Below are 23,258 nucleotides of genomic sequence, written 5' to 3' on the forward strand. Positions count from 1 at the left end.
CTTTGGTAATCGGTGGCGTAGCGGGGGACGTCTCACGTGTAACGTGACTTGATGCGCTCGTTCACCTCCGCTGCATGCTCGAGGCACTCTAACGCAGCGCCTCGAGAATACCATTCACCGATGTTCTTGAGCAGAGCATCAAGTAAACGTTTTGTTCACTCTCTCCACAAGCAAGAGCATCGTCTTTCGACGACATTTGCAGGTTAAATGCACATACCAGGCCGATTTTTTTGGTAATGTTTTTCTGGCCACGCGACAGGAGGCGATGCCGAGTCATCGGCGGCAACTACACTGGTTTGCACCTAGGTGCGAAACAGGTTATACCATTAGAAAAAAGGTGAGCAGCCATCGCTTTTCGCTGCACCTATAGACGAAGCAAAGAAGAGGGTATGAGAACAGAATTTACATCGAAAGAATGGGACCTTGAATGAAAGCTGCTTTGTGTGTGAGCTACACTTCGAGCCTTCATGTGCTTTTGGAGACTACACGTGCACGTTGTAAACGGCGAAGCAGTTCGCGTACTACGTAGGAGACCAGAGCAAATGCCGGACGCCGTGTCGATGTAACTGCCCAACGCTCCAAGCTACTTATCGAAGAAAGCGCCGCATCTAAGACCTCCGAGAAAGTGGAAGAACTTGGCGGTTGAATCCACCATCTTTAAGAAAACTGTAGCACCCTGCGTCGATGGCGAGGCCGCTGATTCAGGTTCATCGATGGACCTTCCTGCTGACTACGAACCCGAGGTGTCGAACTCTACAGGACAGTAGCTTCGCTGGAACGCTTTACTGCAATTTATATGAGCTCGATCGCACCCCATCTCGTGTCAAAGACAGCGGTATTTTCATGCTGTCGTGACTTCATTTTTTCATGAAGAGGAGTCTCGAGAAGCAAAACGAAAAAAAGCTGCACGCGAAAATCAGTTGGTGTTCATAAAGGTGCCACCGTGATGAAGTGATCCTGTAGTAATAATTCCACGGAATGGCGATGAATTTGATTGCCGTTACTGCTCACTGCAGTATGCGCGCTCGTAAATAAAGGGTTTCTTTCTACAGTCTGGCAGTGGTGCCAAGTGTTGTTTCCTTGACTGTAAAGTGCAATATCCCGGCCACAGCAGCAGTATTTTGGAGGGCGCGTAATCGTTTAAGGACCCAAGATTGTCAAAATTACTCCCAAGTCTTCAACTATAGCGTGCCTCTCAATCAAATGGCAGTTTTGTTACCTTAGCCACAAAATTATAATTGCATGTGCTGCAATTACCGACAAGAATGATGCCGCACGCGTAATGAAGGAAGTCGAAGCTGTAGCAGTGTGCATACTACGACTCGACTTAGCAGTAATATAACAAGAAACTTTCGGGTTTATAGATGCTCCTTCGATACCTCGATCTTACTAATGTTTCATTCATTCATCAACCAATCTTTAATAACTGCATGCAGTTTCCCCATGGATGACTGCTTCGCCGTCGTTTGTTAATACCTGCATTCAGACCGTGCTTTGCAGCTTTGACATTTAGTTGTGTTTTGAAAGCCGAATGAACACACACAATCAGAAAGTTTTTCGCGAACGTGTCAGCAATTAAACACAAGGCTATTAAGTGCGACGTACGCAAGCGCATGTCACGGGATCGAATCCCGGCCTCGGCGGCTGCATTTACGGCGGAGGCGCAAGTACTGAGGTGCGTGTATATATACTAGATTTAGGTGCACGTTAAAGCACCCCAGGTGATTGAATTTACGGAGTACTCCTCTACGGCGTCTCTCATAACCATATGGTGGTTTTGGGTCGTTATATTCCCGCTATTACTAATATCGAAGCACAGAAGGGCATACGGGGCAATGCGTGATCCGACAGTTCATGCTAAGGTAGCGCCATCTCGCGGCTGTCGATATCAACTGCGGCAGCCATGGCTTCTTCCTGAACACACTACCCCATGTTCTAGTCACTATAAATATAGCTATCGTGAATGAGTATCAGCGGAGAAATAGAATACGTTTTTTGCTCGCCAGGTTCTTTTTTGCGCCTCCAGATGGCCCTACCTATCCAGCCTCTCGCCGTTTATGCGGTATTACCACTTTTACGAGGAAGCAAAGTCTACATATCAACTAAAATTCAACGACCCAGACAACGCTCCGACAACCTGAGGTTGTCCTGAGGATGACCTACACCGTACGAAAGTATGACCTGAGGAAGCCCTCAAATGAACCTCAAGTGGTCCTAAACCAGTCCGTTTGTCCGGCCTCAGATCGTCCTCAGGGCATCCAGAAAAGAGCACATTATGATGAGTCTAGTACTTTTTGAGGACGAAGCATACAAGACCTAGGCACTCATCAGACCTTACGAAAAGTTGCTCTAATTCTTCTTTTGGAGCGCTGAAATGACAACTGATCAATCAAAAGTGCCTGAACATGCACACTCTTTAAAGCACTGCCTGTGAGGTTTCAGTAACAATTTCTTCAAGTATAGCAATAAAAACAGCAATGCACAGAAAACATGTTTATTTTCAGGAATGAAACTTGGCAGTTTTCACTAGATGAGACTTCTTGCCCTGTGCCTTCAGAGGTCTTCATCCGATGGGCTTGACAACGCGACACTTTGAAGACATTCTGTAGTAATAGAAAGCAGCATATCTTGAAGCACAAGTGAATTTAGAGTATCAATAAGAATATTAAGACAATAACAGCATGCCAGATTTGAAAGCATAAAATGAAAATTATATTACCATAATGTGCAGGTACGAACTAGCCATTATATAATGGTGAAAATGATTTATATAGTTCATGCTTGCATACACATCAAAATTCGAGTAAGGCAAGAAAATTATTTAAACTATAACAGCAAAAGTATCATATGTTATGATAGCTTCAACAGCACAGATAATAAAACTCACCCTCATGGTGAGTGCGAGAAGTTCTTAAGCGCTGCTTCTGGAGCTTTTCCCCAGCATGCCGAAGCCACACTTTAATCACACACTCGATGTCATTTTTTTTTGTTTCCGGAAAATTTCGCCTCACGGCCTCTGAAAAAGTACAAAGTTCATAAAACAGGAATTACACAAACATAATACATTAATATAATGCTACATAGGTTGTTTGAAGAAGTACCTCTAGTCAGCATGATCGACATTTTGATAGGTGGGCACATCATCATTAAAGGTCCTTGCCATCCTTCCCCATGTTAATTTCAAGAGTACTGACATTGACACTATGTGTTGCATTACAAGAAGAACACCACGAAGAAGACATCATTGTAACTTTTTTGAAACCTAGCATGCAAAGAATGATGAGGCGCCTTTGACGAAAATACGTCCATGTATGAAAATGTTGACCAGCTTGTCTTAGGTACTTATTCCTGTTTAGAGATCCTCAGTGATCACTATGAGCTTCCATCTGTTAGTTTTCATCTGTACATAAGATTTCCACTACAGTTAAGAATGCCTAGTAGTGCTACCTGATAATAACTTCTGCAAGTAGTGAATGCTTGCGTATGTGTGCCATGCAAGTATACTAGTGTGCTTGAAGAAGCTGCAGGGTTTCTTACTGACAACAGATATTTCATGCTAAAAATTTTCCACGTTTAAGCACATAATTTTAATTAGCAAGCATCCTAAAAAATTTAATGCTTTCATGAAAAGATTGTTCTTTTGCTATTGACTTCAAATGAAAGATAATGTGGATAACAGACTTAGAAATGTCTGTACTCAAACACGGCTCTTGCAGCACATGGTGTTGTGAAACAAATTACTCACTGCAAATGACATCTGTGACACCTAGATCCACAAACTTCCTTTTGCCTTTTTGGCCTGCCCAGCTGAACTGCACAGCAACCTCAAGGCTTAGCAGAAGCTCCAGCATCCTCCTGGCTGCTGCCCCAAAAGTTGAGCCACCAAGGCCAGCAAGCTGCTGTATCTGTACAGTTTTGAGGTCATTATTTTTTTTAGAAGAGTAGCTTAATGCAGTGACTAGAAAAAAAAATTATAGAAAAATATAATGAATGACGTACAAGCTTTAGCTTAATGTTGCCATCAGCAGCAAGTCTCCCCTCAAGACTTAGAAATTGGTCAATATCCTTGACCGGTGTCAAAACCACATCATCATTTGTCTCATCTTGAAGCCTCACTGTTGTGTTGAAAAGGTGCTGCTGCATGGCATCAACCTGTCGTCCCAGCTGCTCTAGCCTCATCAGGATAGTTTGCGAAATTCGCATGAGTTGACGCACGTATTCTGTAAAGACGTGTTCATGAAGTAATAGCGCTGAATTGCAACATATAAAATGGCAAAAGCTGAGATAACATTGAAAAAGAGAAGTGCTACTAAACACAGCAAAACAAGCACACAGTTGTTTATGGCTTCTCTGCACATTATTGTCGGTTTTAGAAATTTGTGCCTACATGGCTTCAGTTATTTTGTTAGCATGCTCAGTGATGCCTTTTTAGGACCTGAATACGCATGCAGAGTTGACACTGAGATGAAGCACCTTCATTGCGTGCTGTGATTCAGTGTACCCATATATTTACAACCTAGTTTTCAACAAAAACTTGGAATAAGTTCAGAAAAATTGTTGAAAGTTAGGTTATTAAGTGAATTTGTGAAAAATAGAATAAGCAGAAACAGATACTTTAATGTTTTAAGCACTGAAACAATGTGTGACCAGACCATACATATAACAGTTGCCATAGTTTTTGCAGCAAAGTGATGCCACTATCACTTTCCCAACGAAAGCAAAAAAAAAATGTTTAAAATATAACTCTTCATTTATGGGGTAAAAGCGTGCTCATCGCCATCAAAGTGACACACAGTCCTCATTTCCACTGTGATCAAGAGGCATGTTCTCTACACTAAATAGGCGACAACAGTTGTTTATGAATTAAAAGTATTAATTGTGGCACCTTCGCTTCAATTTTTCTGAGACATCAGGTATTTACACTTGATAAAGCAACTACAGTTAGTACATTGTTCCGAAATTGCAAATAAGCAATTATGCTGCTTACGACTGGCACAGCTATAAGACAAAACGTTTTGCTTAGCACTTGCAAAGATTTTAATCTAAAGAGAAAAAAAACTGTATTCCCTAGACAATAAATACAAAGATTGTCTTCACCTCTGAAGTGGCACCCGGGTAAGAAAGCTTTAATGTTACTTACCAGGAGGTGAGCTTCTATTGCTAGAGGGGAAGCCTAATGAAGACCCATGGGTATTATTGTGTGCAGTCCCTACAGAAGCATAGATGAAGGTTTTAAGATGCACTTCTAAAAACTAGCTCTGAACATTTCATCGAAAGTATTCTTACATGAAGGGCCTTGCTGACTACTGTTATGTTGCTGCAACACTTGCCTTTCAAGGTTGTCTGCATGCTCTGTAAGTGACAGTTCCTACAAGTGACAGTTGCCATTGTTTTTGCTACAAAGTGATGCCACTGTCATTTCTGTCTACTGAAAAAAAAATATTTTTTTTTTGATTATGGGGTAAAAGCGTGCTCATTGCCATCGAAGTGACACGCAGTTTTCTCATTTCCACTGCGATCAAGAGGCATGTTCTGTACACCAAAAAGGTGATAACAGTTGTTTATGTATTAAAGCTTTAATTACTGGCACCTTAGCTTCAATTTTTCTGAGACAACAGGCATTTACACTTGATAAAGCAACTACATTTGGTACATTGTTCCGAAATTGCAAATAAGCACCCTATGTTGTTTACCACTGGTGCAGCTATCAGACGAAACGTGTTGCTTAGCACTTGCAAACCTTTATAACGTACAGGCAAAAACACTTTGTATTCCCCAAACAATGAATATAAAGGTAGTCTGCATCACAATAGGTGCCGATCTAAGGAAGCTCTAATGTTACTTACCAAAAGGTATGCTTCTAGTGCTAGGGGAATTGGAAGGTGTGTGTCTACTGGTAGGAGAATTCCTGATGACATTTTGCCCCTCATTATATCCTGCTCTCTGAGCAGGCATAGATGATGTTGAGGGAAAGCCTAAGCCAGGCTCGTGGCAATTATTGGGTGCAGTCCCTGCAGAAGCATAGATGAGCCTTTTAAGCTGCACAATTCTAAAAACAGCCCCTGAGCATTTTATCAAAAATACCGTCTTACATGAAGCCCCTTGCTGACTGCTGTAATGCTGCTGAAATGGTGGCCCTTCAAGATTGTCTGCATAAAAAAGAAAAGGGACAAGAATCAGAGTGATGGGACAGTTATTTTGGCCAGTTACGCGAAGCTCCCACCATCTTTCCATCAACACTTGCTGCAAAGCTTTAGTTGCAAAGTGATGCAAAGCTTTAGTTGTTCCAGAGTTTAGAAGGCTGGAACTACATTTACACTTGACACACCAACTACAGTTAGTAAGTTGCTCCAAAACTGAAAAGAAGCATCCATGCCATTTAGCTCTACCATAGCTTTAGACTAAACATATTGCTTAGCATATGGAAAACTTGGTGCCTAAAGTAAAATAACAACTTGCATACATAACACACAATAAATATGAAGGTAGACTTCACACGTAAAGTGACACCCATGGAAGGCAGCTTTTGTATCACTTACCCAGAGGTCTGCAGTTGTTGCTGTATGAACCTCTGTAAACATTTTGACCCTCAGGTGATGCCATTCTCGGTGAAGGGGCTCTTTGTGATGGCCTAATGCCTGCTGGTGAACTGGAGTCGAACGCAGGCACTTCACTGATATTGGATCTAGTCACTGCAGAAACATAAGTGAAGCTTTGAAATGTAATTCTACACATGCACTTTGAGCTGTTCATCAAACATAGTCTTACATAAAGCCCCTTCCTGGCCTGTGGTGCGATGCTGCTGCAGTGGTTGCCGCCCTGCCTTGTCTGCATACCCTGTTAGAAAACAGAGGCAAGAAAAAATCAGCGGGTAATGGGACAGTAGAATAGTCATGTGAAGATTAGACAAATTTTCCATTGTTTCTTCATGGCTCCTGAAAACCTGCAAACCTTGCATGAAATCAGCTCCGTCTACAACATAATCAAAGTTACAAATCTGTGCAGTGAGAATGATATAAAAAATGAATTTCAAGCGCTAGCATCACTCTGTCGTGGAATACTCAACACCAAGCAAAGGGCAAGTGTCCAAATTCGATACGACCCTGGGTATTTCTCTTCTCAGTTTTAATTTTTTGTGTCTATCAGTTACTTTTTCATGTCCATCAGGCCACTGATGGCCATGGCGACCCCACTCAATGCAAGAACGGGTGTTCAAGAGCTGCTCTAAAACTGATGTGCATGGTTTACGTACAATATCCCCTTTGGCAAAAACTCTTGGTTGGAAGCGAGTACTTAAATGCGTGCTGACATTCTCAGTTATCGCAGGTCAGAAGCATGTCATATGCTATTTGACATGACATTTTGGAAAGGAAAATGAAAAGTAAATAGAGGTTAACATGGAGTTATTAACCAGTTTGCCACCCTGCATAGGGGTGTAGAAAAAGGGGTTGTAAAGAGGAGAGATAAATAAAATAGCAAGAAAAAAAAACAGGATTTTATCCCAGAAGCATATCACCTTCATGTTCCAATGACCGTGGCTGGGTGGGCAGTGGCCGATTCTCTAAATTTCTTGGTCGCTTGTGTTTTCTCCCTAAGAAAGCAAGCCAGAATCAGCATTTCACAGCCCTAAAGCCAGATAACCCAGTGTTACTTTTGGCGGTAGATAACAGAAAACAGTGTGAGCAATTCCGTGGGGCTATCATTGTAAAATAGGCATTGCAGGATGTAAAAAGATTCAATACTATTAAAAAACATAAGTACAAGCAGTTCACTTTACGTAAAGTTCAAAAATGGTGTTATACGTCTTATCATTGAAGCTGGAGGTGATGGTGCCCCTTCATCATCTTCAGACTCATAGGATCTCTTATTTTTTTTTCTTCTGCCTTTCCCAAGTTCTGCCTCGCCGTCCAAGTTGGATCCATTTTCTACCCTTGGCAGATTTGCCCGTGCTTCGGCATATGTATCTGCAGAAAGAAGGGCAACAACTACTAATTAAATGATAAGCATGATCATTTCTCAGATCTGTCACACATAACAAGTAGAACTCCAATTCCTTTGCATAAGTCATTACCAAGCAGGTACTAAGAGTCACCCATGATATTAAAATGGATCATTTAAATTTTGCTGCAATGACAGCTGACATGCAAGTATTCACAAAATATGAGATACTTGATTTCGCATAATTGTTCTTTTTTTCCTGATATTCTCGAAGCTATCTTCTGATATTCTTCGAAGCCATCTTCTGATATCTTTTCCTGATATTCTCGAACCCATCTAAACTTTTAAGAAGTTACTTTGATCTAAAGTGGCAATTAGAGTTACAATGCTGAAATTGCAGTTTATTACATACCTTTTACTTCATTGCTGACCAAATCGCTGAAAAACGTGCAGTAAAACAGCATAAATAAGGAATAATTTACCAAATTCTCGGACAACAGTGCAAGGCACTTCTATCCAGTCAGCCCCTGGAGTCGCTTTCGCCTTCAACAAACTATGTACATATTTAGTTTGTCGAGGCCACAGGCAGCCGTCGCCTTTCAGCCAACTTTTGAGGATGATCCCAGATGTATCATCCTCTTCTGGGAAGAGAACGACAACGTATTGACCTTGCAAAAGAAAGAGAAGCCAAATTCAAATTCTGTATACATTCTGACACAGTTGTGAAAGTTTATTACATGTGCACTGTAGCATGCAAAAGAGGGAAAACAATGCTTTTCCTTTTCAAATACACTTTCAGGCATTTCTGTGAGATGTTCTTCAGAGGCCAATACCGCAGACTAGAAGGCTGAGACACTGAGTAAATTCCCAGTATGGAGGAAGGGCATGGCAGAGAATAAAAATCTTCACACTTGAGGAACTTCCTTCCAATTATGCATGGCTCACCGCACGGGAGATGAGCAAAATTGTCAATAACGACGATTGACCCATCACTTAGCCTACAGCACCCATTTCTCTTTTCAGCTCTAAGAATGACATTGCCAGGCAATGTTACTTTTTTAAACTCGGGGCCTCGGCATGGAGCAACAAGTGGCCCGTCAGCATGCTCTGCAGCAAATACGACATGGCTTTCAGTTTTCTTATGCCTCAGAGGACGGTGTGCCTGCTCAGCAAGCCTGTTGCAAAGTTGCTCCAAGGGAAGGTCTGGCTTTCTCAGCATTCTCTTTAACGAGGACATATGGTTTTCAAATGGGAAGGCACTCCATGAGTCCAAGGGGCCAAGGTGTGTAACATCATCTGCCAAATGACACAGGCCATGCACATTGTGTGAAACATGCTCTTTGCCATAAATGCTTATGAATGTCCGGATAAAAAACTTGAGCATGTTTCCGGCATACTCTATCTCACTTGCAGGTGCAGCTGGTGTGGAAAGAACAGAGATCCCCACATGTAAAGCTAAGAAGTTCTTGTACATGTGTGCAGGAATCAGTGATGACAAAACAACGGGTCCTCCATATAAAAGAAAAAAGCGAAACTCAGTCGCTTTCCACCGATCAAGTTCAGCAATGCTCCTCGGCTTTCGGCTAAAATCACATGGAACACACCGTGCAATTTGAGAATTTTTTTCCGACATCTCAAGACGCACTTTGCTTCCAAGTCTGGTCACTTTTGGGCCACGTACCCACAGTGTCAAGAGCTTGTTCATGACACCCAAGCACACAAGGTGCATGTAATCTAATGGTATATCTTTCACTAGGTCAAAAGGAAGTTCCTCAAGAATACTTTCGCCTGTGTGATGCTCCTCCTGGACTTTTAAGCGAAAGCTGTCATCTGTTCGCTTGCGAGCATTGACGTTTGGGAAGCACACCCTGCCCTCACAGTAGACACCTTTTACGTCACATTTGGTGCAGCTGTAATAGCCTGTGTGGCTTCTGACATATAATACAAATGCCTTTGCTGGTGCATCACATATGAGGGCATACAAGCTAACAGGAATTGCAGTTTCTCCAATGGTAATCCCTGTTGTGATAGCAGCATTTATGTCACAAACAAATGGTCGCAAAAAATCATTCGCGTTGTTGGGCTTGCTGCTTCCGAAAAAAACACCCACTATAAATGGTGCTTTGTCCTCCAAATTACTTATGCGTCCCAGTATGCACCAAAATTGGCCCCGTGAACTTTTTGAAACCGGCAGACCGTCAATGTTGAAGCTAAGCTTCAAAATTCTTGGTAGTTCTGCACAATCTTGCAGCACTCGCTGTAGGCCTGCACTGAGGCCGAAATGATGGTATTTCCCGCCGGCCAGCTGCAACACTTCCAGGCACTTCTTGGGCGTCTGTAACAATGCCCTTGCAGTTGAAGGGAGCGCGCTGAAGCATTCGTGGGACTGTAGTACTCTCAAGAGCGATGTAACTGAAGTGTGCGATGCGCGAGATTGTAAGGCCCACGCTTGCAGTCTCTCACGAAAGGCCAGCAAGCTGTCCACACTGCCGCGTTCACAAACTTGCTCTTCGTTACTCCCAGTCGGTGCCAATTCGAAAGAATCCCTCTGCCTCACCTGCGAGGTCGCCGAAGTCGAAGCCGCAGCGCTGCTGTCATGGAAGGCACGCCGTTCGAAGTCTGTGTGATCGTGAGGCACAGAAACACTGCAGCCGCTGGGGTAGCACGCGTCGCCAGAAATCAAAACGTGTCCTTGGGGCACATCCGTTTCTGGAACGATCGAGGAGTGTGCCGAAGGCCGTTCTCTGTCATGAACACAAAGGCGACGATGGCCGTCTTCGAGGTCGACCGCACAAGCCTCGGAGGGCAAGTCGCTCTCTCTTTCGGCGTTGCGGGAATCTCGGTCAACGTACCGCGTGTCATTTATGACATCGGCCTCACTGTCAATAAGCTGAAAACTAGCATTGACGCGCCGATTAATTTCACGCCGAAATTTGCGATCCGCGCTCTCAGCCATCTTGAACAGCACAGAGCACAGTAGAATGGTGGCTAGACCAAAGAACACCCACCACCAGAACACGTTGTTAGGCTAGTCAGTTGGTTTGTACATACATACATGAATAAGCAGTAAAGATATACAGCGCGAGGCTGAAAATCAACTGTCCTCTCTTTTTTTATTTATTTACCTTTGCGGCTTACAACTTCAATATGAAAATTTAACAGAAGACACTCACCTGGCATGCTTACGATTCTTTGAGGGCTTCTGCGAGAAGCTTCCTCTATGGCGAGAAGTGTTGTATTGGAATGTTGACTCGACCAATGACTCGACTTGACTTACTGCAGGCCCATAATGATGATGATGATAGTTGCGTCACTTTAAAATGGGTAAACAGTGTCGTAGACATCCAGATTTAAAAGCACCTTGACTGCGCATGGTGACCGCATTAAGGTACTGCTTTTTTTTTGTTAGCACCACCACAACTTCAGTCGCCCATTCGTTTTCCCACAGCGTTCTAGTTCCAATGCTGCTCTATTCACGATAACCTAGGCCAGCCCAGTCGTCAGCATGGTCAGTTGTCGTCTGCTCGATGGGACCGTGCGGCATTGCAACACTGGACACTCGAGAATAACGTGCTCGCTATTCACAGTTTTCACGCCTGCATTCATTTTGGAGCCGACACCGTTTATACTCGCACCAAACTTGGTCTGCCGCACGTGCGTTCATTGGGGAAACGGGTCAGACCACAGTCAGTGCGATATAATTCCGTATGCACGTCGGCGGTAGATCACGACCAACGAAAACGTGCAGGCAGAAAGTTTGGCCTACGATCACTTACAAAGTAAATAAATAAATAATAAATAAAAGAACACGTCTTTCTCGTGTTGGCTTGAAGTGCTTCCTCGTGTAACTATCTCATTTTAATGATCGAGAAGTACTTTACTATTATGACTCGAAAGTAGGCATACGAAATCCCGTGGACTTATTCGTTAACAGCCAGAAAATTAACCAAACACGAATTGCGAAAGCTGCATGCACCTACGAAACATGCATATCCTCAAAACGTCCTCGAGCAGACGATATCAGGACAATTCTTCGTCCTTAAAAAGGTCTCAAAGGGGCATTTTGGGGATAATCCTGCAAGTGTCGACTAGAGGACCAAATGAGGACGTCCTGAAACTGCCGAGGACGTTTGTACCATATGAGGACGACCTCAGGTCGTCGAGTGTTGTCTGGGGATACCTGCATGCTACTTGTTAGCGATGATATCTGACTATACGCTAGCTGTTCCACTTGTGATAGCTTGTGGTCGTGTCACAGAGCACCTACCACTTAAAGAACGGAAACTGTACCTTTGGGATGTCGTATCAAAATAACATGCAAAGACGTAGCGGCGGCGTACTGAACCGCAATACCGCGAGGCGAGATGGCGCTATTAGCTCCACCGTCATCAATAAACAGACACATTTTTCTTTTTTTTTTTTGCTGCAGGTTGGGAGGCTCGCGGCTGGTTCGCGCTGATCGCTTCTTCAGGAATTTTTTTTTTTGTTGCTAAATCGCGCTTCGTGTCTGTAATTATCGCCAGGTGACCTAGCTGGCCTTGACTAACAGAAAAAAAACGCCAATCAAGTAAGGTTAGCATCGCTTATTGCGAGTGTCCAAGCCGGTACAATCAATGTATACGGTCGGGTCCGAACGAAACAAGTCACTCATGCATATCGAAGGTTTTCAACCAATGTGTAAAGACTCTTGAAGGCTAACAAGCATATGCATATAACTGAACATCGAGATCGCTTAATGAACGTCACTCTCGTTGTGTTGCGGCGCTCGAGTTTAATAGCGTGGCTTCAGGAGAAGGGTTTGATTCTGCCTTCAGAGGCGGCGCTTGCCCTGTAGTGTTGATCTTGAAGTGAATTTATGATATGGAATCAGGAAGGAAACTTGCACATTGCCGATAGATAGCCCACGCAGTGATAGCAATGTAGTTTTGTTAAACTTGTTAAGTAAGCAATTGCGGATGCGTGCACTTCTGGATTTTTTTCGCTCTGCAATGCTACATTGAGTACTACACAATTGTGCAATATCGCGTCATTTCGACAAGGTAGGCACTAGGTTTAATTCTCAGCCGTGAGGCCATACCAAAAGTAGTATGTATTTAGGTGATGGGCCTAAAAATATTTCAGGCTTGCTACATTTATTGTTAGCGATAAGTTGCACAGTTACTACAGCTAGATTTCTGGTCGCAGGTAATGACCGGCCTGCTGCGTACGCAGCGAACATGCATGCTAAAGGAGTATGAGGTGTGTGCTAATAGATCTAAAATGCCCAATTCTAAGAAAATACGCTTTAGGCATGCATTTTACATTTTTGTTGTTTGTACATCTTTGTTGGTGCTCTTACGGTGCACTATCTGTTCTGCTCTGAGCACAAACTCTTTTGCACAGACACATCTATAGAACTTGAGCACTTTCTTGCAAGCAATCACTCCTCAAATCAAATGGTGGTACATGATGTGAATCTGTCCGAATACTGGGTCAATAATGGTCACATTTATTACACACTTGTTATTGTGTATGCCTTTTCAGTATTTTTGTGCTTTAAAGCTGAAGTTGTTTTCTCCCTGCTACTTTTAGAGGTTAGGACTTGAAATACGCACTATCTTGCAGTATGACTGTGAGTAAGTCAACATAATGTATGTTTTAACTTCTTGTGCGATATCCTAGATTTTTTTTTCATGACCGTAGTGCACAGAAGTTCACTTCGTAGTGGTAGACACTATAGTTATGACAACTTAATTTAAACAAAAGCAGACGTGCTCAAAGAAATCTGGAACGTTTCTCTGCTATATGAAAAAAAAACAGCAATGCAATAAACACTATCTTGCTCTTCATGACAGCGTTCACGTTTTTGAGGAAGCTGTGCTGCAAGTGCTCGTCACCTTTATGATGTAATATTTTAGGAGCCCATAGAACATATGTGCAAAGATAAAGCAATTGACTGCAGTCTTGTGAGCTTAGGCACATATTTTTGTAAATTTGTATGAGCTAAACACAGTTAATTGAGACAAAACAGTTCTGGGTGTTGTTCGTAAACTGTCACAAGGCACAACTAAATGTCAGAAAGACTGTTAATGCCCCTCACTGCGGGGTTGTTTATTTTGCAATTAATAGGTTCTGACGATTTCTATGCCAACTATGAAGTGATTGTGAGTCGTGCAGTAGTGGGCAAATTTAGATCGGTTCTGGCTTCCAGGAGTTGAAACAAATTACATTGTAGCCTCACAGGAGACAAGACTACTTGTCGAAACATTCGCTCTGACACCTTATGTTAACAGATTATTTCATAATTCAAGCTTTCATCTTTTAAAAGTCAGTTTAGTTCACCTGCATCAATCGAAACTGGTTGACAGTTGTGCACGAGAAGTTCAGAACTTGTGCAGCACGAGTTTAGCAGTGCGGCATCACAAGCAAATGACGAGGTGCCGACAAAGTGAAATCCTAATTTTTCTTCGCCTAATTTAATGAGGTGCAAACATCTTGGCAAAACACGCCACATTTGTAGAGCTGAGTACAGTACCTACGTCTAATGCAATGTTGTTTGTTAAGCTGTGTGTGCGGCTGCCCCAAACCAGCACTGTCAGGGCAAAAGGTACTGGAAAGTCATGCACTAGTTTTGGTGCTGTACCTCTCCTGCGCTTTTTGAATTGAATGGCACGATTTGGAAGATGTCATAGCTGCGCCACTGAAACGAATGGCAAGGTGCAGCACTTCGTGAAATGGATCGTGTGATGCAGGCGAATCGAACAAACCCTTAAGTACACAAGCGTCTTATCGTTTCGCCCCATGGAAATATGGTCACTGTGGCTGGGATCAAACAGTGTGTTTCTGAGCTCAGCAGTGCCACATAATCTAACTAATAGTCTTACAGTTTCAACATTATTGCAATGTAGACTCCGTGCCATGGTAGACAGCAAATGCTTGTGCCCAATCTAAAGCACCTCTCCATTATATGCGTGGTAAAACGTTAACAAATACAGCATTACATGTGTGAGGTTCGAGATGACCTGTTGTAGTGGACATTCAGATGTTTCAACGTGCTTGAAGAGTGGACATTCGGCGGTAGTGATCCTGTGGTTGCATGGCAGTCTGGAAAAACAAATAACATCACCAGATAATAATGTATGTATTCAATGCATAATCAATGCATGAAATTTTTGAAAGAAAGCAAATACACTCAGTTAACTAGTAAACAGCAGTTTATGCATATATGTATTGGTACCGCATAACACGTGTTGGGCTGCTTCTTCACAAGGCATCTCATGTAGCAGGTTCCTTGCCCATTGTACACAGCTGCTTCCATGTCAGGTGGGCCAGGTGGCTGTGGCAATAAAAGAAGTATTTCTCTTTTATGTGACACTTTCTTGGTCACTGTTACAAGCTGCCACTCTAGCGTCGCCAACGCGAAGTCGGCGTCGGGAATGACAGCAGGTTGGTTCGTTTCGTACGCAAGCAGAGACGGTGAAGAGATCAGAGACGTGAGAAAACAAAACAAACTTTACTCTAGTGATATTGCAGCGCACGGGACTTAGTACAACACTTCACTACAACTAACAAAATACATCAACACTTGATACAACAAAAAATACATATAATAACAATAAATCAGCTTACGAGAGAAAACTATTACAAACTACACAAACTAACAACAATAGAACTACGGAGGAGAAAGTTCGAAGATATAAACAGGTGTAGGCATACGTGTGATGACCGGCAGCGTTGCGTCTCCGACGATCGGATGCAAGAAGTCGAAGAGAGTTCTGGCATGACTGCGATGTCGGCGGTGTTGCAACGCTGGTGGCTCCGGGAGGCTAGTGCTTGCAGGTGACTTCGAGCAGGTTGAGCTAACTTGAGGCGAAGTCCCAATGTCTACGTTGCAGACGTTAATATCACGTCACAACTAGACGAACGGCTAAGTTTAGGTGGCCAGCCGATACAGAGCCACACTAAAAACTTCTAAAAGAGATGCTTGTTGATCTGTTTCTACACCATGTTGGTCAGCGACTAGTCTGCCTAGCAGGGCAAAATCCTGCACTTAAATCCCCCTCATGTCTCCTCGCTCTCTTCCTTGAGGACAAGAGACCTCTACAAGGGCCCAATCATGCGCGTTTAATTGATGGAAACTCCGCCCCAAAAATATTTTGACCCCATCCCTTTTTAATGGGGAGAGGGCCCTCAACTAGCGAGAGTGACAACCTGTTGGGTTGTTGTCATACGGCTTGGCCACCAGAGGGTTTCCCACGCTTTTCCCCGTGGGAAACGGTCAGATTGTTAGGCTCTCAGCCGGTGCGTCCCGTAGCCTAATACTTGTTCGGGGTACATCGCGGCCTTCCACTACCTTGCAGACGCCGCCGCAGTTACAAAAGGATCAATCGTCGACGGCGACGTTCCAAGAAGAGCACCCCATTCTGCACTCTCGGCTCCCTTTCATGCGCCCGCCGTTCCCACGGTCAGTGGGGAAATACTGGGCCCGTTAATTGCCGTGACGCGGGGCCGCCAAAAATGGCCGTCTGTGACATTGCCCCCCACTTTCAGAATGTTATTCATAACATTGGCTCACACGGAGGGGAATTTTGCGGCAACAAGGAACAAAACACCACCAACAAGGGAAAGATGAGGACTGTCCCTCTCATACACAACATAACTAGGCAGAGTGCATCAAAGTAACAACCAAGGAAAAAAAACAAAATTTAGAGTACCAGCTTCAGTTACACGCAACAATATAAATGCGTCACGCAAACAAGAAAAAGAAATAGCCGTGTACGGCAGCCATCAATACAGAATACACTGCACGAATGTATACTACGAAACAAAACGGAACAGGTGCGCTCCTCTACTGTAGTGAAATCCTTCAATGTGCATTACAACACGTGAAAACAACCAATGCACCAAGCAAAAAGAGAATACTCAAAATGCACCTTCTCCATCTTACAGCTGTCTCTCACTTCAATCGCACACGCGGCGGTCGGGGTCTTGCCGAATTTCGAGAACTTCCGAGGCAACGACGCGTATGTGCTACCAGTTGAGCGGCACAGTCATGCATCAATCGTGATTTCATGCGACTTCGGTCAATCGGGCGGAGGGGACCCGGGCAATGCGTGGGAGAGAGTGGCCATGCTTTCTTTGAGCTAACTCCCGTGTGGTGTTTAGCTATTATGGCCTTTCTTCTAGGACGCCTTCAACAATCCAGTCCCCACAAAGCTTTAAATCTCCAGCGTACATTCCGTCGCGAGGATGCGCGCTGTGGCCTACCCTTTTGCCGCTGGCGCCTTACTTCCCGCCACAAAGGCCTCTTCGCTGAACTGGCCGATGAGCTACTCTCTTTTCGTTCTCCCCGGTGCTTGCTTCCTCCTTCTTGCCTTCGCTTTGTCCATGCGTACCCTTCACTTCTCTACGGCGACGTCTGCGACCGACTTTTCCTGCACCGTTAGGAAATTGACCTCGGCTTGCGTCATCGGTAGTTTTACACCTCAAGGGCGCACCATTAATCATGATGTTAATAGAACAGGAAGTCTGGCACTTTCCAGGTGATTTTATTTGCGAACCAGCATTCTCTCTACTTTTGGTCCGGCTCCTCGCACGCATGCAAACCGGCTTTGACGCCGATGCAGAAATCCTGGTCCTACTTGCTATCCTAAAAGAATTCGTGCCTTTTTTCCGCGTAGTACCCTTTTTTTCTCGCGCGGCTTTCCGACGTCTCTTGCATCTGCGCCGCTTCTTCTGACTCTTTTCCGAGCTTCCCGATCGCAACTCCAGCTCGTCAACCCTCGCACACCTTGCGTCAGCTGTTGAATCCACGCAGTCTAAATGATTTTTTAAAAAATCATCTCTTTCGCACTTTAGACTGGTGGAAAGCTCAACACACTCAAGAACAGTGCCGCAGTTTTTCTTCACACAATCTACCTCGAATGGGTGGGAGCTGTCGGCAACTGTACTGTTATTCTCACCCCTCACTGTCTTACTCTTGTACGGAAGGTACCTGTTGCGGACGCCAGTTTTGTTACAAGCTTCCACCCTAGCGTCACCAGCGCGAAGTCGATAACGGGAATGACAGCAGGTTAGTTCGTTCTGTACGCAAGCAGAGACAGTGAACAGATCAGAGACGTGAGAAAACAAAACAAACTTTACTCTAGTGATATTGCAGCGCACGGGATTTAGTACAACACTTCAATACAACTAACAAAGTACATCAACACTTACTACAACTAAAAAATATGTAAACAAAACAATAAATCAGCTTGCGAGAGAGAACTATTACGAACTACACAAACTAACAACAATAGAACTACGGAGGAGAAAATTCGAAGATATAAACAGGTGAAGGCATACGTGTGATGACCGGCAGCGTTGCGTCCCCGACGATCGGATGCGAGAAGTCGAAGAGAGTTCTGACACGACTGCGATGTCGGCGGTGTTGCAACGCTGGTGGCTCCGGGAGGCTAGTGCTTGCAGGTGACTTCGAGCACGTTGAGCTGACTCGAGGCGAAGTCCCGATGTCTACGGTGCAGACGTTAATATCGCGTCAAAACTAGACGATCGGCTAAGTTTAGGTGGCCAGCCGATACAGAGCCACACTAAAAACTTCTAGAAGAGATGCTTGTTGATCTGTTTTTACACCATGTTGGTCAGAGACTAGTCTGCCTAGCAGGGCGAAATCCTGCGCTTAAATCCCCCTCGTGTCTCCTCGCTCTCTTCCTTGGGGACAAGAGACCTCTACAAGGATCCAATCATGCGCGTTTAATTGATGGAAACTCCGCCCCAAAAATATTTTGACCCCACCCCTTTTTAATTGGGAGAGGGCCCTCAACTAGCGAGAGTGACAACCTGTTGGGTTGTTGTCATACGGCGTGGCCACCAGAGGGTTTCCCACGCTTTTCCCCGTGGGAAACGGTCAGATTGTTTGGCTCTCAGCCGGTGCGTCCCGTAGCCTAATCCTTGTTCGGGGTACATCGCGGCCTTCCATGACCTTGCAGACGCCGCCGCAGTTACAAAAGGATAAATCGTCGACGGCAAAGTTCCAAGAAGAGCACCCCATTCTGCACTTCTCGGCTCCCTTTCATGCGCCCGCGGTTCCCACGGTCAGTGGGGAAGTATGGCACCCGTTAATTGCCGTGACGCGGGGCCGCCGAAATTGGCCATCTGTGACAGTCACACTATAGCAAAACCAGACCCATAAATATGGGATGTTTCTCAATCGCGACAGCAGTTAACTATTGACTAGTATATATCGGCTAGCTACGAAGACACATGCGAGGCGACAGTGATTTAATTTATTTGCCTTCTTTCGTTGCAACGGCCTGGTTGGTGTTATCTGGTGATAGAATTTCAGAATTAAATATTGAGTCAGCGATTTGTTGTCACGTGAAGCCACGCCGCGAGTAACGCACGTTTTTCCGGTTACAGAGTAAGACGTTAAATAGTTTTAAAGTTTAATATTGCAACGCGCTGCCACCGTGTGATGCGCCTACGCAGTCGTTGGCAAAAAAAACTACTTATGTTGAGTTGAACCAACTAGCCCTGCAAGCAACTGTCCTTAAAAAAACTGAAGTGGTTTCTACCCACCAGCCCGGGCTTGCAACGGGTGTTCATCCGATGAAAGCTTCAACGTCCGCTTCGTTCCCCGGAAGGCGCTTGAATTCCCTTCGCGAAAGCATTTGAATGAGTGAAAATAAACATAACGAGAAACAGTGCGTCGGTCGACAGAGGCTCGAAATATTTACAGCGAAACGAAACAGTCCGATAGACATCCGAACGTAGCGCGAGCCGTTACCTGCCGTCGCAATCGTTGGCCACCGGAAACTTTGAAATGAGGATAATGACGTCAATAGGCTGCTGCTGACCTCGAGTCAGCTGGGGCAAAAACTATTACAAAAAAAAACTACTTGCCAAAAGAACAAGTTGTTTTTTATGTGTAGCGATACGGAAAGATGTAGTATTTGATCATTTTAAAATTAAAGCTTGGCCCCCACGAGGGCGCCTCTACAATAAAGTGCAATAGCGTGAGTGGCGAGGGAGGTTAGTAAATCCACTCTGGGTGTTTGAAGCAAAAACGCGCCGTGGTTGATTTTTTCGTCTCCTACAGGTGAGCTTGAACTTTAGAGTTTCTGGGGCCTGGTCGTGTTGATGTGTAACACATACTCATTGCGCTTAACTGTGCTTCGAACTAGACGACGGCAACTCATCTGCAACTCACAACGATTCCCCGACTTGCCGACCGACAAGCACACGTTTAATCATGTTCTTTCTTTCGCCGTTCTTTTAAAGGTGGTTTTTATCTTCATAATTTCACGAAATCATTCAAACCGGTTCGACGAAGATCAGACGTGATGGGTGAGTGCGTTTCTGCGCTTCGGCACCAGTCGGCACCACGATAAAAACTTCTGGAGTGTGCACGCCATCCCCACTAGGGCATCGTCACTCAGGATGGTATTTGTGAAATGTATCACACCGAACATGTCGAACTAGTGTCGATCTCACAGGGCATTCTATTAAAGACGACAGTCTTTCTTGGGGACCTTCGATGGAAAAAAAATTTGGTCTGTTTCTCTGTCTGCCTGTTTTTACATTTGTCTGTTTGTCCGCTCTTAGCGGCCGTCTGTTTCTCTGTCTGCCTGTTTTTACATTTGTCTGTTTGTCCGCTCTTAGCGGACAAACAAACCTCAAACGGCCGACCCCATCCGCAGCGCCCACCAATATTGCTCAAGCTTTAGCGTTCATACTTGTGCGATTTTCAAATAAAAAGCAACTGTTGCGCATAATTGAGGTATCATAACAACGCGTAGATGTTTTGTATGTGTGCCTTTATACTAGACAAGGCACACACAAGTGAATCTAAGGAACGTAGTGTTAAACACACTGCGCTGTCAGTGGGACGCGATGCTCAAAAAGGCAAGGGTTACCAACGCTTTGCTAAAGCGAGACAGTGGTGGCACCTCTCCACCGTTTTGCCTTCTATACCTTATCGCCGCCGGGAAGGGCACGCATCTTTCTCTGGAGGCACGCATGCCTTCCTTCGTTTTCGAAGATAAATGCCAGATGGCGCTCGTGTATAACGTGCCTCGATGCGCTCGTTCGCCTTCGCTGCACGCTCGAAGCTCTCCAACGCAGCGCCTCCAGAATGCCATTCACCGATTTTCTTGCACAGAACATCAAATAAATATTTTGTTCACTCTCTCCGGACGCAGGGCTATTATCTTTCAACGACATTTGCAGTGTAACATGCAGATCAGCGACCTTTTTTTCTTTTTTTTCTCCTAAGCTTTTCTACGCTGCTTGACATCGAAATAAAGTAACTTCCACGTGGAGCGTTCAAGTTTGGCCAAGAACACCTATGCATACCAAGCGATCGAACGATGGGCACATCTCAATCTTAAAATTTGATGTCAGCGCTCCTTTAGGCTTAGCCATTTCACAACATCTACAAGGGCAGAACTCTATGCAATACTGTATGTTTTACGCTTCATATGTTTACAACAAGGTCCACTTCAATGGGTAGTTATTAGTAATTTTATTGCCTACAATACACAAATCATCCGAATTATGTACCAGGCGGTAAGCAATTACAGCTCAGTTAAAGGCGATCATATTTGCAATAGGAAGAATATTTAGTGAAGAAAATGAAGGAGCTGAATGAGCAAGATAATCACTCTTTGTTATTATGCGGAGAGCCTGTTTTTAAATATGGGCTAATGGGCTTACGTAAGTTTTATGTGTGAGTCCCCGAGATTCAATACAGCAGTTTAGATGACTATTTAAGGAACGCAAAATAGAGAGCAGACAGTGTAGGTAGCGTAAACAAATCGGTGGACTTTGAGCAGAACACCAATACCATAGGCGTTTTTTTTCTTTTTATTAACTCAATATTGTCGTGACGTGAAGACAGAAGTCGTATTTGAAGACGCTGAGAAAAGAGCAGTGGGTTGGTCTTTTTATTAACCGCGCGCTCTAGAGAGTACCTCGTCTTTCTCGTGTTTGCGTTCTGCATAAAAGCGTGCAGATGAGCGTATGCGCTGTCGCCTTCGTCTTTTTCGCGGGACACACGTGACATTTGCCTCCCTCTAAAGATGGCATCGTCCCGATGCGCAGCCAAGGCGCTCTATTTATGAAAACGCACATATGCACCGGCACCCATAGGACAAACGAGAGTTAGCTGGACAAGTAGGGTTTCATCCGGATGACATGCACGATCTCGGGTGAGCGGTGTCGGCGACTGGAACTGCAATCGCCGTCGGGAATAACTTCGTAGTTGATGCCGTTCAATCGTCCAGTGACTCGATATGGGCCGAAGTATCGTCGTAATAGCTTCTCAGAAAGTCCGCGTCGACGTATTGGGATCCAGATCCATACCTTGTCGCCTGGTTTGTAGGTTACCAATTTATGTCGTAGGTCGTATCGTTTCGCATCTTTGAGTTGCTGGTGACAAATACGCATGCGGGCTAGCTGTCGGGCTTCTTCGGTGTGCTGACCAAATTCTTCGGCGTCAGTGTGAGTGTCGTCACACTCGTGCGGCAACATAGCGTCCAACGTTGTAGTGACTTCGCGCCCATGTATTAAACTAAACGACGTCATTCCGGTAGTTTCCTGCCTGGCGGTATTATAGGCGAAGGTCACAAAAGGCAAGATTCCGTCCCAGTTCTTGTGTTCTGTGTCGACATACATGCAGAGCATGTCTGCGAGGGTCTTATTAAGCCGCTCTGTTAGTCCGTTCGTTTGTGGGTGGTACGCCGTTGGTCTCCGCTGAGTTGTACCGCTGAGCCTGAGAACTGACTCCAAACGTTCTGCCACGAACGCAGTTCCTCTATCCGTGATGAGAACTGTTGGAGCACCGTGCCGAAGGACGACGTTTTCTATGAAGAAACGAGCCGCTTCTGCTGCTATGGCCCTTGGCATGGCTTTAGTTTCTGCGTAGCGAGATAAGTAATCGGTGGCGACAATTATCCATCTGTTCCCTATGGTAGAAGTTGGAAACAGGCCGAGGAAATCCATTACACTTTGGGCGAATGGCTTCGCTGGTACTTCGATGGAATGTAATAACCCTGCCAGCCTGCCGGGTGGTGCTTTGCGTCTTTCGCAGTCGGCACATGTTTGGACGTGATGTTTCACAGCAGCAGGTAGGTTCAGCAAGTAGTAACTGTTTTGCAGACGGGACAATGTTCGAGTGTAACCGAGATGACCAGAGGTGACTTCGTCATGGCAGGCTTCTAGAATTTCTTTTCGCAGGGATGGAGGGATGACGAGCAAGTATGGGCTGCCGGTGGGAAAAAAAAGTTTTTTTTGTATAGGACATCGTTCCTTAAACAAAAAGATGGCACTCCTCTCGTAAAAAC

At 44.6% G+C, this 23,258-nt stretch overlaps 2 protein-coding genes across 10 annotated transcripts in view; one reads left to right on the plus strand and one right to left on the minus strand.

Moving 5' to 3' along the window:
* Positions 1-23,258, plus strand: part of LOC119178190 (ATP-binding cassette sub-family C member 4) — a 2,441,444-nt gene that overhangs the window by 603,102 nt on the left and 1,815,084 nt on the right. The window lies entirely within an intron of this gene.
* LOC119187502 (uncharacterized) lies at positions 2,479-11,258 on the minus strand. Of its 4 annotated transcripts, XM_037435631.2 has the most exons (14): positions 11,112-11,258; positions 8,421-8,606; positions 7,803-7,964; positions 7,517-7,591; positions 6,769-6,837; positions 6,540-6,692; positions 6,093-6,149; positions 5,847-6,011; positions 5,287-5,352; positions 5,141-5,209; positions 4,000-4,220; positions 3,746-3,905; positions 2,888-3,016; positions 2,479-2,603 (listed from the first exon to the last, which is right to left on the minus strand). In XM_037435631.2, the coding sequence occupies exons 1-14, from the start codon at positions 11,116-11,118 to the stop codon at positions 2,554-2,556; spliced, it is 1,569 nt and encodes a 522-aa protein (XP_037291528.1). In that variant the 5' UTR covers positions 11,119-11,258; the 3' UTR covers positions 2,479-2,553. The 4 variants fall into 4 exon arrangements, with proteins under 4 accessions (XP_037291528.1, XP_037291529.1, XP_037291530.1 ...); XM_037435632.2 differs by lacking the exon at positions 5,287-5,352; XM_037435633.2 differs by lacking the exons at positions 5,141-5,209; positions 5,287-5,352.

Source organism: Rhipicephalus microplus, chromosome 1 (assembly GCF_043290135.1).
Source record: "Rhipicephalus microplus isolate Deutch F79 chromosome 1, USDA_Rmic, whole genome shotgun sequence".
NCBI classification, from domain to species: Eukaryota; Metazoa; Arthropoda; class Arachnida; order Ixodida; family Ixodidae; genus Rhipicephalus; species Rhipicephalus microplus.

Bases quoted from the DNA above. Each gene is read 5' to 3' on its own strand.
- LOC119187502 (XM_037435631.2), bottom strand. The intron at 6,150-6,539 runs GTAAGTGATACA...TTTTTTATGCAG, and splicing joins CAACAACTGCAGACCTCTGG to ACAATCTTGAAGGGCCACCA. The intron at 2,604-2,887 runs GTGAGTTTTATT...CTATTACTACAG, and splicing joins TTCTCGCACTCACCATGAGG to AATGTCTTCAAAGTGTCGCG.